The sequence below is a fragment of the Erpetoichthys calabaricus genome, chromosome 6, assembly GCF_900747795.2.
Source record: "Erpetoichthys calabaricus chromosome 6, fErpCal1.3, whole genome shotgun sequence".
NCBI classification, from domain to species: Eukaryota; Metazoa; Chordata; class Cladistia; order Polypteriformes; family Polypteridae; genus Erpetoichthys; species Erpetoichthys calabaricus.
In genome coordinates this window covers 35,962,674-35,982,485 of record NC_041399.2, presented here as the reverse complement: position 1 = coordinate 35,982,485, position 19,812 = coordinate 35,962,674, and the positions used below count along the sequence as shown (strand labels likewise).

Genomic DNA, 19,812 nt, shown 5'->3' with positions numbered 1-19,812 from the left:
ATAGCTCCAAACCTGAAAAACAGCCCCAGACCATTATCTCTCTCCCACTAAACTTTACAGTAGGCACTATGCACACCAGAAAGTAGCGTTTTCCTGTCATCTGCCAAGCCCACATTCCTCCTTCTGACTGCCAGCTAGTGAAGTGTGATTCATCATACCAGAGAACACATTTCCACTGCTCCAAAATTCAATGGTGACTTGCTTAATACCACTCCAGCAGACAGTTAACATTGTGCTTATTGATCTTAGGCTTGTGTACAGCTGCTCAGGCATGGAAACTCAATTCATGAAGCTCGTGACACACAGTTCTTGTGCTGATGTTGTTTCTAGAGGCAGTCTATAACTCTGTTGTGAGTTGTGTAACAGAGGATATCCGAATTTAACACAATATGCTCTTCAGCACTCGGCGGCCACTTCACAATAACAGCACTAACAGTTGATTGGGGCTGATCTAGTAGAACAAAGGTTTCATGTACAGACTCATGGCAAAGGTAGCATCCTATGGCAGTGCCAAGTTAAAAGTCACTGAGCTCTCTTTAGTACAACCAATTTTAGTGCCGACATTTGTCAATGGAGACTGCATGGCCATGTGCTTGACTTTATGCACCTGTTGACAAAGAAACAACTAAACTCAATAATTTGGAGGGTTGTCCACATACTTTTGATGACTCCGTTATGGTTATTCTTTTACATGATGAGGAAGAGGGGCGGCACGGTGGCGCAGTGGTAGCACTGCTGCCTCGCAGTTAGGAGACCCGGGTTCGCTTCCCAGGTCCTCCCTGCGTGGAGTTTGCATGTTCTCCCCGTGTCTGCTTGGGTTTCCTCCGGGCGCTCTGGTTTCCTCCCACAGTCCAAAGACATGCAGGTTAGGTGGATTGGTGATTCTAAATTGGCCCTAGTGTGTGCTTGGTGTGTGGGTGTGTTTGTGTGTGTCCTGTGGTGGGTTGGCACCCTACCTAGGATTAGTTCCTGCCTTGTGCCCTGTGTTGGCTGGGATTGGCTCCAGCAGACCCCTGTGACCCTGTGTTTGGATTCAGCGGGTTGGAAAATGGATGGATGGATGGATGATGAGGAAGACAGTCATGGACCTATTGCTGATAATTTTTTTAAGTGGTGTTATCATTCATTATTACAGCTAAGTATCTCTAAAAACAAGGATACAGCTTCCATCTGGATATGAATATTGAGAAGGACGAAGAAGTGACCCAGAAGGAGTGTTTCAGAGATTACAGAAGTAGTGTACTCTGGAAAGTTGAAGCAAAGCACTCTACAGGTCATTTACAATTCTGACAGACATTTAATATTAAATAGGAAGCCAATGTACTTGAGTCACCTGACAGCCCATTAGAGTGAAGTTCAGACAAATAGAGTTAAGCTAAAGTTAAAATCAAAATAACGAAAGTAACAGATCCAAACCACATGGAAGTAGACTTAAGCAGTTAGGAATGGAGAAAATGGAATGCAAGCCTAGAAAAAGCAGAGGACATGTCTTAAAATACAAAGAATGAGCCCAGGTTGTGACAGAGCAATTTCAAAGCCAGGGAAGGCAGTAGGCATGGTGAGAGGTATGGTCAACCACAACAAGACAACGCAGAAGGATCTCGTCCTGACTTTGTTCTTATGGGCCAGACATTAATGACAATTATAATACTGAACACTAGGTGGTACCAGTTTTTCATATACTCGTACAAAATTTAAGCATTTACTCATTTTTCCCTTTGGGAAAACAAAGTTTATTTGTAATTCAAATACACACACTTTATGATAGAAATTGCTTGCACTTCCAAGTTTAGAAACTACTGCTGTGTTTTTGGTTTTGCCATTTTCAAGTCAGTTGCATTACTATTAACGATTTTAAAGCAATACGTGTATTGTAAATATAGGTTTCATAATATCGTAATAGGTACCATGTTCTTAATTGGGGATACAATGTTCAAGTTTAGAAGGATAATGGTTAGAGTTGGGCAAAACTGAGTTTGGGTCCCACTTTGATCCCCTTTGTGAACTGGCTGACCATCACAGCTTGTGATTTCTGTGACTAGAATAAGAGGAGAATATTTTTCATTGTTTGCCATGAGGAGCAAATAGTCACTGTTGCTCTAAGAACAGAAAAGTTACATATCATGTCTGTATTAAATAAGGTAGCAGTGAACAAGGCCCTTACTGCCTAAGCAGATGGCAAGTGGAAATCTGTTGTGCACAGAACCATTATGGAGAGGAATGTGGATAAGCCACAAACAATAATTAAGACTGACTGTAAATTTTGAAAAATGAATGTCAAGACAAAAACAACCATGTGATTTGGCAGCAAAAACAAAATTATGATAAACATCATATATGTTTATATCATATCTGGATATCTGTATTGCTGTCAGATGCTTTCTTTAAACATTGTGCTATGAAAGACTCAGTGTACTATACAAGGGAAATGCAGTCATATGTAAACAGTCTAAGTGTTTCACACAGGTAGACCTTCACTAATCCAGCATCACTGGGACCTGTGAGTTTGTTGAATCACTGGCAGTTAGATTTGCACAAACAAGGGGGGACCCAAAACTTCCTAGAATTAGTCAATAGTGGAGAAGTAGGGTGTAGCTATCAACTATGCCGCTAGGTTGCATGTCTGGTTAATCAATCTACTAAGAGACACTATGCTGAGTTGATTGAGACATGTATTTAATAATAATAATAATACATTTTATTTATTCGTAGGCGCCTTACTAAAGACTCAAGGACACTGAACAATAAATAAAACACAGATTATAAACAAAACTAAAAATACAAAATTTAAATTGTAGTCAAAGAGAAAAAGCAGTCTTAAACAAATGGGTTTTAAGTTTAGATATGAAAAGAGAGAATGAATCAATGTTTCTAAGCTCGGAAGGTAATGAGTTCCAGAGATGGAGAGCAGAGCAACTGAATGCTCTGCTCCCTATGGTGGTAAGACAGATGAAGGGGACAGTTAAGTGGATGGAGGAAGAAAATCTAAGGGTATGGGAGGGAATGGCAACATGGAGGAGGTCGGACAGATATGGAGGGGCAAGGTTGTGGATAGCCTTAACAGTTAACAGAAGACAAGGGAAATGCAATAATCCAGACGAGAGGTGACAAGGCTATGAACAAGGATCGTAGTGGTGTGGGGAGGGAGGGAGTGGCAAGTACGATTAATGTTACGCAGATGGAAATATGGAGATGTTATTGATGTGGGACTGAAAACATAGAGTACTATCAAGGATGACACCCAGACTCTTAACCTGTGGGGAGGGGGAGACAGAGGAATTATCAATAACAAATGAAAAATGATCAGTTTTGGATAATGTTGATTTTGTACCAATGAGGAGAACCTCAGTTTTGTCAATATTTAATTTAAGAAAATTTGAAGAAAACCAGGATTTAATTTCTGCTATGCAATCAATAAGCGAGGAAGTTGGAAAGGAAATAGTAGGTTTGCTAGTGAGGTAGATTTGGGTGTCATCAGCATAACAGTAGAAGCTAATGTTATATTTACGAAAGATATTGCAGAGGGGAAGGAGGTAAATAATGAAAAGGGGGGTCCCAGGACAGAGCCCTGGGGCACACCTGAAGTACCAACGGTGGGTTGGGATGTAAACGTTTTAAGCTGAACGAACTGAGCGGAGCTTATTTCTGACATTTATTTTACAAAACTTTTTTTCGACAAGCCAAAGAAAGCATGTTCAGTCATATGGAACAACAACAATGATGACATTTTTTTGACATTAACCGACTTGTTAATAAAGAATTTCCCCATGAATAGACTGGTTTGTTAATAAAGCAACATTACATTGAACTGCCGAGGCATCTGGAAAAAATAACATCTGGAGAAGTGGTGCATTTTGAAGCATGACAGCGCACCTACATACTCAAATTTCAACATTTTTCAGAAGTTCAACTTGATCTGTTACGGACAATACATGGTGTTTGAGCTTTGCACTACAAGAAGCACTTTCTCTAAGCATTGGAACCATGGCTGAGACTAAATGTGAGCAGGCTATAATAATAAATGCAGAATAACAAGTAGGATTTGCTTGTCAGTGTTTACAAGTTTGCGCCAACAGCTGATGCCACCAAAATAGTAGCAGCAGGTTGGTAGGCTGACCCGGGGAATTTGAAATTATGCTCACGCAAATTATGTCTGAATTACTGGTGGAACTAGATTACTGGATCAGTGATTGTTGATCTGTACATAAATATGATTGACTAACAAATTAACAATACTACAGTCGAACGTTAAACACTACAAAGGCACAATAAGGTTTAACTATAAACAAAGGAGGACACAAACATTTCAGAAACACACAGTTGGAATTTTCCTGTACAGGAGGAGCTACGGTTACACAAGAAGACAGGCTGGCTGCATGTCTGCATGTGATTGAAAGTATATAGTTAGATTAGCATGCAAATGTTTGAAAAGATATTCTTACTTCATTGATGGAATTTAAAAACAAAGAACAGTCCAAAAATACATATTGTACTGTTTGGGGCTATAGCCAAAAGACATCCCAGTTGGCCATTCCCGGGACATTGTCTCTTGATCCACAGCAGAGAATACAGGCTTCAACCGGAGACCTCACTTCAACTTCAAGCAGTTCTTTGTACCTTGTAAAGTGTGACGGGCGGCCACCAATGGAATGGAAGGACCGGGGGAAGAGAGGATTGCTGAGGCAATACCTCCTCTGGGACCGTACAGGGCAGCCCTCCTGGGTGGCTGTGGCACCGCGGATTCCTGCAAGGCACTGTGGGAGCTGGGGTTTGGTGCAGCCCTGTTGGATTCCATGGTGTCACAGCCTATATGACTATTTATGTTGTAAAAGACAAGCCATAGTAAATGGCTTTCTTTAGTGCTATACATTCTTCGTGGACACTGGGGAATAAATTTAGTGGCTTTGGTAGGGCTGTAATTTTTACAGAACACATTTCCTACGCCAGACACAGAGGACTGAAATTAAATGAAGGCTAGTGTCTCTGCTGAAGAAAACCCAAAGCCCTTGCATGTACATACTTTACCTAACCATTATTGGGATTCAATATTACATATATTCATTTACTGTTTGACCAGCCATTCTTGTACACAGTCCATAACTGTTGAAGAAAGGGTGAATATGGTTCTTGCCACGAGCATAACAGAAAAAATAGCTCATATAAGAAAAGGATAAATCGACATGCTTACCGATTTTTGTTCTCCAGTTCTGCAATGAGCTGTCGCTGCTGCTTGTTTGCATCAAGGCTAAAGGCAATATCAGAAGCGGCCCTCTGCTGCTGTGCTTGTTGCTAAAAAAAGAAACAAATTTATGTCAAAAATAACCCCATCTACAAAAAGGGGGTTTCTTAAAGGACAATATTGACTTTTATCATTACAAAACAATTTCGATTCCCAAAGACTAATGCTGGACAGAAGAGTGCTTCTCTTCACTCTCTTGGCAGATCAATGAAAGTCATCAATACATGAGTTAAAATGCAGAGCAAATTTTAAATCATGAAAGACAGTCCTGTATAAAATTCATAAATGCGAAATAAAAGATGCTACTGAACATGAAATAAGTGTACACAAATAGAGACACACACACACACAGCACCAATTGTTCATCTTCAAGCATATTACAAAGGCAAAATCTATTTTAATAATAAGCATACCAGTGAAAAGAAAAGGAAATCTACTGAGCACGATTCTAAATGGCAACTCTCACAATTCACAGACAGTTAGGGCAGGGGAGCCACTATTGTATTTCTTTCCTTCTTTAAGGTGGACTCTGTCTTTGGTGTGCAATGTTGGCATATAACCCAGCTCCCCAAAATTTGGAACTGGAATAAATGGGTCAAAAACAGAGGGAATAGTGGCATGCTGTGAATCACTGCTAGAGATGGAATGGGCACCTTCCAAGTCTCCAGCCCAACACTTTAGTGAATATGCCACACTGTCTTCTCGCCATATTCACTGTTTGGTCCAGGCAACCACTGTGTGTTCTCAATGTGTGTGTGTCTGGCTTTTCCTCCTATACCCAAACACATGCAGGTTAGGTTAATTGGCAAGTCTAAACTGGTCGAGTAAATGTGACCTGTAATATAGACTGTCAGCTTGTCCTGAGTTAGCTTCTGCGTTGCACTCAATGATGCCAAGATTAGCACAAGCACCACATGAACCTGAAAGATAAATGAGTTAAAAATAGCCAGCTGGATCATTTTGGGTTATATCCTTATGTGTCTGCTGGTTTTAAATATATTTTAGTCATCCTACTGATCTTCTTGCATCACATTAGTGACATCTCCCACAATCAGAATATAAATACAAGGGTGGCTGTCATTACAAATGGTTTCCAGAGCTGATCCTGCTCTTATTCCACATTGAAGGAACAGGAGTGGTTCAATTCTTGTCTGCCTAACTGACTGTACCTAACTGTAAGACCTGTAACTAAAGTAGACTTTCGGACTAGGTATTCCATGCCATCATCAGATGTGTAATCTTACAAACAGTCTATTTATAATTGCCAATTAACCTAACATGCACGTTTTTAGGATGTAGGAGTAAAGCCAGAGTGTCTAGACAAATACCCACAGAGTCATGTGGAAACTTTACATTTACTGGTACCTTCCCCCACATGTTTTAGGAATGTCCTCCGGCTGTGGCTGTGTGACGCTATGTGGCAGTTCTCTCTCGTCCTATTCTTTTGTCCCCTCAAATACTACTCCCTTCTAGACCTTTCTTCTTTTTCCTCGCTTTCCCTTTCCCAGCAGAAGATTTTAATGACTGCAACCATTGCTGTCTAGTTGCTTTTAGCCTCATAATGGAAATCCCCTGCTCTTGTCTCTCCTGCAATTTGGAAGTCTTTATTTCACAGTCCTACCCTTCTTGAACTTTCTGATTCTCGGATCAACAACTCTTCTAGCTCTGCTATCCACAACTGGTTCCATGCTGTTCAGTTAGTAAACAGCTGGTTGAAAGCTGTTCCATGAGGCAATTTTTTCCTGTCTACCTTTCTTTGTCTTTTTTACCCATTGCTTTGCCACGCACTTCTGCATTAACTCTTTTTTTTTCTCTTATTATGTCCCTGTTTAATAAGATGTCTCTGCTGCTTTACTGGTGGGTATGTGTTTTTGTTCTTAAAATAGACCAAAATCAGTTATTATTGGTGGTTTCCTTTTACTGTACTACTCTTTAATTTTATCAATAAAACTCAACAAAATCAAGACAAGACATGGAATTCAATCCACTATTACTGCATCAGTAATCTATAAATGTAGTAGCACAATCCATTGAGTGACACCACCCTTCTTTAATAAACAGATACAACATATAACAAGTGCTGATGACATATAGCCATTCATACTCTCACCGTGGAAGCTGCATCTGCTGCCAGCCTTGCTGCATAACGTGCGATGAGACGGTGCTCTTCATCCAAACGGCTGGTGCTATCCAGCATGCTGCCAAACACAGAAAAAGAACACCAAAGTAACTGAACCAGCATCATAGAAGCACACAGCTCCAAATTTTTCATGGCAGCAGTCAAAAGTGCATGCCCAGTGTTGGTTAGAGCTATTAAACTGCTTCTAGCTTCCTCAATAGTTCACATGTGCAGGAATATCAGGAGTATTATGGTGCTAAATAAAAATATCTTAAACTGCTTATGATGAAAAGATTAAAAATAAGACACTTTTACAAACAAGGGTCAGTTACACTGCACATTTACATCTAAAACTAGTATGGCTTATTAACATCTTGAATTATAAATACTACTTATGAATTCTTTGCACTAATATGTTAGCCATAGAAATAAACTGACAAGACAAAGAACAGAAGATCACAAAAACCACATAAAGCACAACACACAAGTAACAATGGATGGTATTTGTCTCAGCATAGGATTGCTTGGCTTTTTAAAAACACTCCTTAAAAACAGGGGGAAAAAGTCCAACACTACAAGAAAGAAGGAGATTTTTAAAACTTTTACAGAAAAAGAAGATGCCTCCCTTAAAAGATTCTTCTTTTATGCTGTAGATAAATCTTATTAATCTGCACTTTAACTTTGCATTGTAGCCATGTGAAGCTGAATTCCCTCTCAACCAAAACATCAAATAAACAATTAGGTTGCAAAATCCATACATAAATATTTGTGAGAAATTTATGCTTAAAAAGTTTCCAACTGTGTCCCTGTGTTCCTGCTGAACTAATTTTAAAGTAACAGTCTCAATCCATTGAACTAATTTCTTTCATAAATTTAAACACTCTTCTCTGGGCTGCTATTTCTTAATCATAGCCTGGAGAGCAAAAGTGTACACAGTACTCCAGATGAGGTCTAACCAATGTGTTACTAAGCTTGAGCATAACCTCCTTTGGCTTGTACTCCACACATGAAGGCACTATATAACCTAACATTCTGTTAGTCCTCTTAATGGCTTTAGAACGCTGTCTGGAAGTTGATTGTGTCAAGTCCACTATGACTCCAAAATCCTTCTCACATGGTATACTTTCAAATTTCAGACCTTCCTTCCTTCAAACCTAACATTTTTACTTCCTACGTATAATATTTTACATTTACTTACGTTAAATTTCATCTCCCACAAATCTGACCAAGCTTGTGTGCTGTTGAAGACCTTCTGTAATGATTCAGTGGATTCCAAATTATCTGCCAGTTCACGTAGCTTGGTATCATCTGCAAACTTAACCAGCTTGTTACTTATGTTCCTATCCAAATCGGTTATATATATATATATATATATATATATATATATATATATATATATATATATATATTAAAAAAAGGGCAGCGGCCCTAGCACTGAGCCCTGTGCAACACCACTCTCAACATCAGCCAATTCTGATAAGTTACTTCGCACCATAATCCTCTGGTTCCGGTGTCTGAGCCAATTCTGCATCCACCTACACACAACAACCTCAGCTTCCACCTTTTTTTAGTTTGGTGCTCAACCTCTCATGTGGCATCTTATCAAATGCTTTCTGAAAGACAAGACGAATAAAATGAAATGCACCACTTTGATCACATCCTTTGGTTACTAAACCATAGAATTCCAGCTTGTCAGTAAACCCATGCTGACTGTTCAGTATATCACATGTTCTTGATCAATCATCTTTTTCTTAATAAATACTTCCAATGATTTATCTGTGAGGCATGTTAATCGTACTGGTCTATAGCTACTTGGATCTGCCTGGTCACCCTTTTTATATAACAGGATAATATTAGCCATTTTCCAGTCTTTCCTAATTTCCCCAGTGCACAGTGACTTCTTTAATATGTGTGTCAAGGGTTTACATATGTACTTGCTAACCACCTTAAGCACTCAAGGATTAATATCTCTTCTTGGTGATTTGTTTGATTTCAGCCTATTTAATCTAAGCAGCATTTCCCCCTCTACAATGTATATTTGTGACATTCAATATTTCATTGTCTTTATATTTTAATATCCCTTTACTATTCTTGATACACTTCACCTCCTCCTTGACTGTTCTTTTACTAGTATACTATATACTATACTATTTATACACACACAAGAGGGTAAATCAATAATTGTCTTCACTTTTGTGACAATTTTCTTTGGGTTGGCCATACTGCTTTCCTCATGCACATGTGGAAACATGGTGTGACTGTTGTCACCTTGGTAAAATTTTGACCTTGATCAGTCAGTTTTTCTTGTTGTTTTCTAGGAGTAAACATGGCCTCTGTGCTCTTTGTTTACACCAAAATGGAGCAACAAGCAGTAATCTGCTTTTTATGAGCTGAAAGTTTAACAGGGGCCAAAATTCTTGTTGGGTCATTAGAATCATGGCACTCACACAATTTTGACGTCAGTAATGGACATTGATGGGCATTCTGAAACTTCTTTGAGCTTAACCTTGTCCATCCAGTTTTGAACTTCCTAAACCATTAATAAACATGCCACCATGGTAAAACACTGTCTCCATATAATGCAAAAAGCCTTCTATGGATTTCACCCCTGGTCTCCCCACAGCCTATGAAAAAATGGATTACTGCTCAGTGGATTGGGTGCCAATCTGGTATAGAGCACGCTCAAGGCCTAGATGTATTTGATATGTATAGGTAAACCAGAGTATTCTTACATAATTCACAAGAACACATGGAAAATGTGCAAACTAAGTATCACAGCTGAGCTGGGAATTGAATCCAAGCCTTTGGAGCAGCAAGGGAGACACAAAGCACTCTGTCCCCACTTTTAAAAAAAAAAACAAAAAAAAAAAACATACAGTATATGTGAACTGATCACCAAAAGTCATAACGTTAAATGTGACACATTTCTTTTCAGCATTTTGTGCACGATTAGTGTATTGTTTTTGTTTTGTACAATTGAACGATGAGAAAAAGGAAAGGAGCACCATGCAAAAGTATGGACACCCCAAGATTTTTGATTTCTCAGATAACTTTTCAAAGGTGGTCTTAGACCTTCATTAGCTCGTTGGGCTATGGCTTGTTCACAGTCATCGTTGGGAAACCTCTGACTCAAACCTTGTCCCAACAATCAGCAGCCATGAGCTCCTCTAAGGTGCTCCCTAGCACTCTGAAAAATAAAATAATTGATGCTCACAAAACAGGAGAAGACTATAAGAAGATAGCAAAAGGTTCTCAGGTAGCTGTTTCCTTAGTTCATAATGTTATTACGAAATGTTCTGAAACAACTGCTCTTTGGATTGCTAGAAAGGCAAATAAAACCCCCAGTTTGCCTGCAAAAGACCTTCAGGAAGACTTAGCAGACTCTGGGGTGGTGGTGCACTGTACTACTGTGCAGTGTTAATTTTGACAATAGATTTTGATTTAGTTTTAGTCTTAGTCTTCTAACTAAATTGTGTTCAAGTTTTAGTCACATTTTAGTCATTTAATTATTATTAGTTTTAGTCAACAAAAAGTAAATTAATTATAGTTATGAAAGAGCACATCGGTTTCAGTCGACTAAAAGTAAAAGTATACTAATCAAACATTCAAAATGAGATGGACATCTTGTTTCACATATGAATATACACAGAATATACTGTACCTCTAAACTATTGTACTAACATGCACACTAATGAACCAAGCCACATGTAGTTATTATTGAACATAAAATGAAGAGAAGGTATATAAAGGATTTACTCCAAACGATCTTGGTCAGATAATGGCAGGTCTAAACTGTTAGCACAGTTTTGTGGCCCTCAACATGCCTTAGTTATGCTGCTATAAGATTTCTTCCAAAAAATGTATATGATAAGTGCTTTTACTACGTTCTTAGTTTGCCCTCAAAAACCAAATTCAGTGTTTGGACATTCATATTCAGCAGTGAAGCAATGCTGTTTTGCCATACTGTATGTGTACAGTACATATTGTATTAATTGGGAGATACACTTCAAGCACTGTAATCCAAAATACATTTTATGTTAGTATCAACAAATTATTTTTCAGTCAATGATGGTGACATGCCAAATTGCTACTTGGTTTGAAAATTGCCTTGTACCCATATGTGTAAGTGGATGCCTACGATGTGGCTTCACCTGCAACCCTGAACTGTACCTACCAGTTACAAAATGGATGGATGCATGGACAAACGTGTAGATGTGCTCATTACAATCAAGGAACGAATGCAAAGCTTCTGTTCCTTTATTGGGACTGTGTAGGACACTGTATTAAAAGTGATTAATCCCCCTGTCAATTCATCTGCTGTAACAAATGCGTGATACTACAAACTAAACAGTTCCAACTCACATCTGAGGCGAAGTACATCTGATTGCACTCTCAAAGCTACACAAATCTGTTTCTTAACTTGTAAAGGGATAAAACTGGCAATAATAAAAGCCTGTCTGTGTCTCTGTGTTTTTCCATTTCATTAATAAGCATGTTTTCCCCAGTCACACGCCGAAATTCTCGAACACACAACATTGCCAGAAATGAGTTCTGCATTTTTCCTTTTTGATGTGTTGATGCAGTGCTGTATCATCACCACTGTTCAGAATTTTTCACATGTAGTTTTTACTCACATATTATTGTGCCTTCCAAAGTTATTTGAATATTTGCAAGTTACGCAAGAGTGCAGTATCGACCTTACTGTCTTTGTGACAGCACACCTAAAATAAACTGACACACTTGACACATTAGTATTAGCAAGATGAACGAGAGCCAGAGGTAACAGTATTGGCATTGGGCAAGTCGTCACCTAGATAATGTTGCATACTTTGGCATGAATCTCAGGATGGCGCACCTCTAGAACCTTCTTTAGGTTTGTGGTTTTCTTTCCTGTGAGCTTCATTCTATATGGCTTACACTGGATTTTATTTTCAGCAGTGTTGTAATTAAAGTTGGTCCATATGCCTGACCGCTATTTCATGTCATGTTGGCCGACATAGCAGAGTGGGAGTGGAGCAGGATTCTGGCTGACACGATGATTTTTTGATGGCGCCCAAACTAATGTTATCTGATTACAAGCGTGCTTTCAAGTTTTTAAAATTGCAACACTGCACTCATTGGCACTCATGCTCATTATTTGTTAGTGGAACACGTCATGCATAATAGAGATGTGCAAAGAGCTTTACATTGCTCACTGTCCAGTTGTCTGTAACATTTTCATTTTGTTTAGTTTTTGTCAACAATGCTTTTAAAAGCATTCATCTTACTTTTCATCAGAATTGTACATTTCTGTTTAGTTTTTGTTCTGTTTTCTTCAGAGAAAAAATGTTAATGAGTATTTTTCTTCTTAGCTTTTATCAACAAAATTAACACGGCTACTGTGTGGCAACACCTCAACAAAAATAACCTTCATGGTTGAGTCAGCAGAAAAAAAAAATTCCTGTATTGTAGCCACAAAATTCAGCACCTGAAGTTTGCAGATGAACATCTACACAGGCCTAATGCATTTTAGAAAGAAGTCATGTGTCTTGATGTATTCATAACAGAACTTTTGCCCATAATGTGCAAAGGTATGTTTGGAGAAAAAAGGGTGCTGAATTTGAGGAAAAGAACACGTCTAACTATTAAGCACGGGGGTGGATCGATCAGGCCTTGGGCTTGCATTGCAGGCAGTGGCACAGGGATCATGTCAGTGGTAGAGGGAAGAATGGATTCAAATAAATACCAGCAAATTCTGGAAGCAAACATCAAGATGAAGTTAAAAAGAGGATGAGTCCTACAACAAGATAATGATCTGAAACGCACATCAAAATCTACAATGTAGATAGTATAGTCCCCTGATCTAAACATCATAGAAAATCTGTGGATAGATCTCAAAAGAGCAGTGCATGTAAGACGGCCCAAGAATTTTGCAGAATTAGAAGATTAATGGGCAAAAATGTGCCAAATAAGAACTAAAAGACTCTTAGCTAGTTACAAAAAAGTGTTTACAAAATGTGTTTTTTTTGTATTTTTACTGACCATGTCAGGAGCCCAAACATTTGCTTCAGGCCCTTTTCATTATTTTTTTAGTATTTTGTACATGTGAATGATAGAAATAAAAAAGTAATCTTGCTTAAAATATTAATAAAAAGTATCTTTAACTTGATGTCTTTTGGTGATTTGTTCATCTTCTGCTCAGTAACAGACATTTTAAGGAAGAGTGCTCAAACTTTTGCATACCACTGTATTCCATATAGGGTCCTCCCTGTGTGGAGTTTGCATGTTCTCCCCGTGTCTGCGTGGGTTTCCTCCAGGTACTCCGGTTTCCTCCCACAGTTTAAAGACATGCAGGTTAGGTGCATTGACGATCCTAAATTGTCCTTAGTGTGTGGGTGTGTGTCCTGCGGTGGGCTGGCACCCTGCCCGGGATTTGTTTCCTGCCTTGCGCCCTGTGTTGGCTGGGAATGCCTCCAGAAGACCCCCATGATCCTGTGTTAGGATATAGCGGGTTGGATAATGACTGACTGACTGTATACCATATATATATATATATATATATATATACAAACTAATACAGTGGAATGCAAAAGTATTCAGTACCCTTGAAAATCATCATAATTTTCTGTTTAACTTTGGAAATGTATTTTTACAGCATAAGAGTTCACATTAAAAATACTGAATGGATAAATATGTGCACAAATCTTTTGTCATGCAGAAAATTATGACTTTCAAGGGGATTGAATACTTTTGCATGCCACTCTATGGACAAAATAATGGAAACACCACAAAAAATTGGATTTAACTATGAGGTTATTAAAAATCAATTCCTATTGCAGCTGCAAGGGTGAGGTCATACTAGCTTGATTACCAATTAATAGTATGCATCAACTATAAAAGATACAAACTGCTAATTATGACCATTATCACTTTAATATGTTTTCATAGCAACATGAGGTACCTAACAGATTTCCAAGGAGTCCAGACAGTCAGTACCTGAATTGTTGGTGTAAAATTATTTCACATATCAGAACAGTCTCAAAAATACAATGACAGAATATGGCAAACATGGAAAAAACGGAATCTGCAGAAAGAAACAGCAACTGACAGACATATTACATGACAGTTGTTAACTGCAGTAAAATTACAGCCTCAAAAATGACCACTGAGTAGAACCAGTGTCTCTGTGACCAGGTGTAATGAATGTGGTGAGTGTAGTAAGGTGTGAGAGACAGAGAGACAGGGCTCTCTCATAGACAGAAACCCGATGTGCCGCTGTACCAAGTGAAGTTCTGGCTTAGCTTTACTGAAGGGGATGTTCTGTAATCTGAAGGTTCCCAAGTTTTTGCACCACTACTACTGCCTCAGGGAAGGTGAGTGGCCGTGAGAGGGGTGTCAGCCTGTGCAGAAGCATCCAGCTTCAACAAAACTATGGGTTGTGAGGTTCACAAACCTGCCTTTATAGCATTTAGAAACTGTATGAAATGCCAACATAAAACAACACATTCTGGTGTAAGAAGCACAACTGGACCCCTGAGCAATAAAGTCATTAGGCTAAACGATTGCTCTGCATGACCGTTTAATAGTCAAAAAATATTAGGCCATTTTACAGGACCAGGTATCCAACATCAGGATGATAAAGTCCAATTCACACTGCTAAACTAATTTAAGATGATTTCATGAATGACAGAATGAGCTCAAATGTCTTTCCTAGCCTCACCAAGGACTTGATTTGCGCATCACTGAACTTTTATTGGAAGGTCTGGAGCACTGATCACAAAATCCCTTAAGAAATGGATGTTTTACTTCTTACCACTGGTGAAACATCCCACTACACGCAGTCCATGACAAACATTTCATAAAGGACTGAAACGGTCATGAAGGCAAGAGGTGGCAGTACTTCTAATTAGACTGTTGATACTAACATATTACTGGGTGTTTCCATTATTTTTATGCATCCTCTGTACAACTAGATAGCTGAAGTCTATAGTGACATTTTTAACATTTCACTGAGAGAATCTGTGGTCCCTGCTTATTTCAAAAGGAAAACAATTACGCCCTGTGCCTAAGAAAATAAAAGTGAACTGTCTGAATGGCTGTTGGCTAATAGCACACACTCAATTCATGATGAGAAGCTTTCCTGGGACACATTAAAAGTAATATACTAGAAAGGTATGTAATCTGGAGGAGAACACACCATCATAACTACTCAAAGCAGAGAACGCCATATCCTGCACACTTCATACTATCATGACAAATCTAGATATTAAAACTTGTTCCAGATGCTTGTTTGTAGATTAGAGCTCAGCTTTAAACACAATTGTACTGTCAAAGCTGACCACCAAACTCCCCAATTTAGGACTTGGCGTCACCTTCTGCAATTAGATTTTGGACCTTCTACGCACCAATCCTCAGCATGTAAAGGTTCGGCAGAATCACATCCTCTAAACTGATCCTCAACACAGGTACCTCAGAGAATAGTGTGCTAAGCCTCTTTTCTGCACTCCTTGTTCTCTTCTGACTGTGTGGCCACAAACTGCTCCAAGCTCCATTATTAAATTTGCTGATGACACAACCATCACAAACCTACAGTGATGAGACTTGTAAAGAGGAGGTCTATCTGCTGACTCAACGGTGCCAGGACAACAATCTCATCCTTATTGTCAGCAAACCCAAGGAACTGGTCATAGAATTCAGGAAATGGAAGGCAGGTCACATTGATGTCTACAGACTGTTAAGATGGTAGTCATCTTTAAATTTCTTAGAGTGACTATCACTAATGCCAAAGTGGGCACAAGAAACCCTGGTTCTTGTCAAAAACACCTCTACTTCCTCAGGTGTCTGGGGAAAGCTCAGATCGCTCCACTTGTTCTCACAGACTTTTACTGGTGCACAGTGGAGTCTGTCCTCATTGGCTGCATCATATCCTGTTACAGTATCTGCTCAGATCAAGATTGTAAAGCACTGCAGAGGGCTGTGAACCTGGCAAAGTTTATTACTGTCACCCAGGTCCCTTCTATTCAGGACATACACTCAGGACCTTAGCCATTTTACACAATGGTTTTTGTCACTCCTTCCTTCTGGCAGACAGTACAGGGCCACTGACACTCATAAAAGCAGATTGAGGAACAGTTTCAATGCATAGCCAGTGCAATATTCAGTGTAGTAGTGTGCTGGGGAAATAGCATCAATGCAGGTGATGCCAACAGACTAAATAAACTGATGGAAGTGCCAGAACAGAGGTAGGTCAGGAAGCGGCTTACAATGTTGGACAGTGACTCTCACACCCTGTGAGATATTTTGGATAAACAGAGAGGCACATTCAGTACATACTTAGACAACTGCATTGCTTAAGGAGTATTATGTAAGGAAGCTTCTACACTAAACCATCAGGCTTTATAATAAGTCTATCCCTCAGCAAAGGAGGCATTGTTCCCTCCGTGCTGAATGGTACTAAGTTAGTCTAGCAGACATCTTAAGAGACATTGATAATATGTGCAATACACTGTGCCAATGAATAATATTCTCTACTGTGAAATTGACACCTTCTAACTATGTGTAATTCTAAACACTTTAAACTTAGTAAATACCTGCACTTAAGTAATTTACTTATAGATAGTTCCTATTTATGTGTTTTTGTATCTTGTTAATATACTTAAGATTATTATATTTCTTGCTGTATGTCTATTTTTGTGCGTTTTTGTCTGCTGCTGTAGCCCCTGAAGTTTCTATCTCTCTATCTATCTGTGGTTATTTGTCAGTATTTTAAAAGGTTTACTGAAGGTCAGAGTATCTATAAAACTTCATAAATTGAAACACTCATGAAAAACCATTGAACATCTGGTTTAATTAAACAACTCTTAACTTTTAGATGACAATCTAAAGGAAGGACTACTAAACAACTTGTACAGCTTTTATTTAGTGAACAGAAGTTTCATAATAAATTGTGGGAGTGCACAACCTCTTTTAGTAAACAGTATGCAAACTGTTATCATTCTGAAAATTACCATACAATATAGCAATTGTGAAAATATCTCCTTTTTACATTTAAAAAGAAGACTGCATGCTCATAGCCATCCATACCAACCTGTCACCTCCAGATTTGCTCTCTGGAGGCCATTAATATATATGTTGTACCCTTAAATATCAGACAACTATAACTGTGTTTACCTGCTGAAGTATACAATGACTACCTTAATAAGGGACTTGAGTAAGAAGTTCCAACACTGAGTTACTTAAGACCCCCTTCTACAGTTGCTACAGTTCGATGTGAACCCGAGACAGGAAGGATGAAGCAATTTCATATATGAAGGTTTCAGTTAAAAAGAAAAGTGTAATTTGTGGTAATCCTTTCAAAGTGTTATAGTGAAATAGATATGAAGAGCCAGAGCAAAGCCTCCCTACTGCTTTTGAACCACCATAGACAAATACCCATCCAAACAAGACTTGTATTTAACAATAAAATGCAATGAAAGAAAAGCTGTACTGTCAGCAGCTCTAAAGGAAATTTCACATGCCTATCGCACACTAACAAGTACAGCAAATCCTAGGCTTCCAGATGGGATATGCTGGTGGCTCCACAGATGAATTTGACCACAAAGACACAGAACAATACTCTCCAGCCTTACTTTATTCTGAAGCTGCAACCTCCAGCCAAAAAGGCTTTTGATATTAGCAGCAGACATTCACAGTGGAGATACAAAACATTAGGCTCAGTCAGAGAGTTAGTACCATACCATTCAGAGCTGTTACAAGGCTCCAAGCCTGCACTAACCGTGTGGGGTTGTTTTGTAGAAGATTGACATACAGCCCGATGAGAACATGTTCGTCAGCAAGTCTATTGGCAACATCTAGGCTGTAGTTTAACCTGCAACAGTATCATTTTTCAAGACAGACACAGAAATAAAAAAAAGGCAAAAGCTTTATGAGAAAAATTACAACAAAAAAGAAAAGATGTGCCTGAAAATGCTATGATTTAAAAAGTAAAAACAACTATTAGCAAGGCCTAGTCTCTCTTTGTTCTAGACATTCCAAGACTTTCACTGTGAATCTACTGCAAGGTAAAACATGCAGGGCTACAGGTAACATGCCAGCTGTAATGCTGCTTCATTTTGCTTGTTTCAGTGTTTCTTTGTAAGGTGCTGAAAAAAGATATAACTACAGTACAGTCACCTCCATAAGATGCTGAATGATAGCTTAAAAAGAATCATAGGAAGATTCCATTCAGAGTTCAGAGATTGCAGACTTTACCCCCTAAAAATATACTTTTACATTTTAAGTAATATTTTTGGGGATTCTTATACTTTATGTGTGGAGAACCTATACATAGATAAAAAGAAAATTAAATTACCAGCAGTAGCCACACTAGCAAGAACACATGGCATAAAGAGTAAGCAAAATACATTTGAGCTCTGTGTCAGTCGAAGCAGTAAGACCGCCATTATATCAGAGTTAGTGGTCTTCAAAACAAGGTAGGTGGCACCACATAATGAAAAATTTTCTTTATGTAGGCATGAAATATTAACTTGTAAATTGTGTACATCTGAATTAACTTTCTGTATTACAACCTCCCTGATATTTTAGTTATTTTGAAAATGAATAAGAATGTATCAAAAAGGTACACAAATTGCTGATGGCACCTCATCTTTTGATTTCCCTCTTTGAGAGGGAGCATGTGAAGAATTTTTTATATGTTGAATTACCCTAAGTATACATTTTTACATATCTATAACTAGATAATATTTAAATATAAATGGTCTGTTACATTAAGCATATTAATACTATATTTAAATATTTACAATTAATATGTGAATTAAAAAAATCTATGTTCATTTATCTTAAATATACGACAAGTACACCTCCATATTAGATTACCTTAAGTACACAATACTTAAATATCTATAGGAATATAATATTTAAATGTCAATGGCCAGTAAACTTAAGTATACTAATACGATATTTAAATATCTACACTTCTCATATTCATATTTACCTTATATTGAGAGAGAGGTAGAGGTAGAGGATGGGAGCATGCACTGATACAGCACGTTGCTGCACCCACCACATGACGAATCAACTCAGAATATACTATATTTAATTATCTATAATTCAAGCATAAATATCCATTGAGTTAACTTAAGTACACAATATTCAGATACTTATGTTCAGCTACCTTAACTCTACTATATTGACATATTTGTTTAGTTAACTTAAGCTTAATAAACTTAAATATCTATCTTGATTACTTTAACTTTACTATATTCAAATATTTATGTTCAGTTAACTTATGTTTGTTAAATTTATAATGTATATATCCAGTTACCTTAACTGTATCATATTTAAATATCTATGTGCAGTTACCTTAAGAATACCAAATATCCGTAAAATAAACTACTACCAAGAATTATACTAAAGAGCATTCTGACATTATCAACAGCATAAACAAATGATTAATTTTACTTTTTCAAACAAAGAG

The 19,812-nt window shown here is 38.1% G+C and overlaps 1 protein-coding gene across 14 annotated transcripts in view; it reads right to left on the bottom strand.

The window, feature by feature from the left end:
* Positions 1–19,812, bottom strand: part of dtna (dystrobrevin, alpha) — a 468,481-nt gene that overhangs the window by 52,500 nt on the left and 396,169 nt on the right. For 12 of the 14 annotated variants that reach the window (XM_051929100.1, XM_051929099.1, XM_051929098.1 and 9 more), the window contains 3 exons: positions 18,112–18,204; positions 7,350–7,437; positions 5,189–5,289 (listed from right to left, as the gene is read on the bottom strand). In XM_051929100.1, the coding sequence (XP_051785060.1) occupies positions 5,189–5,289; positions 7,350–7,437; positions 18,112–18,204 (282 nt within the window). The remainder of the gene's footprint in view (positions 1–5,188; positions 5,290–7,349; positions 7,438–18,111; positions 18,205–19,812) is intronic. The other 2 variants (XM_028803483.2, XM_028803485.2) reach the window with 1 other exon arrangement.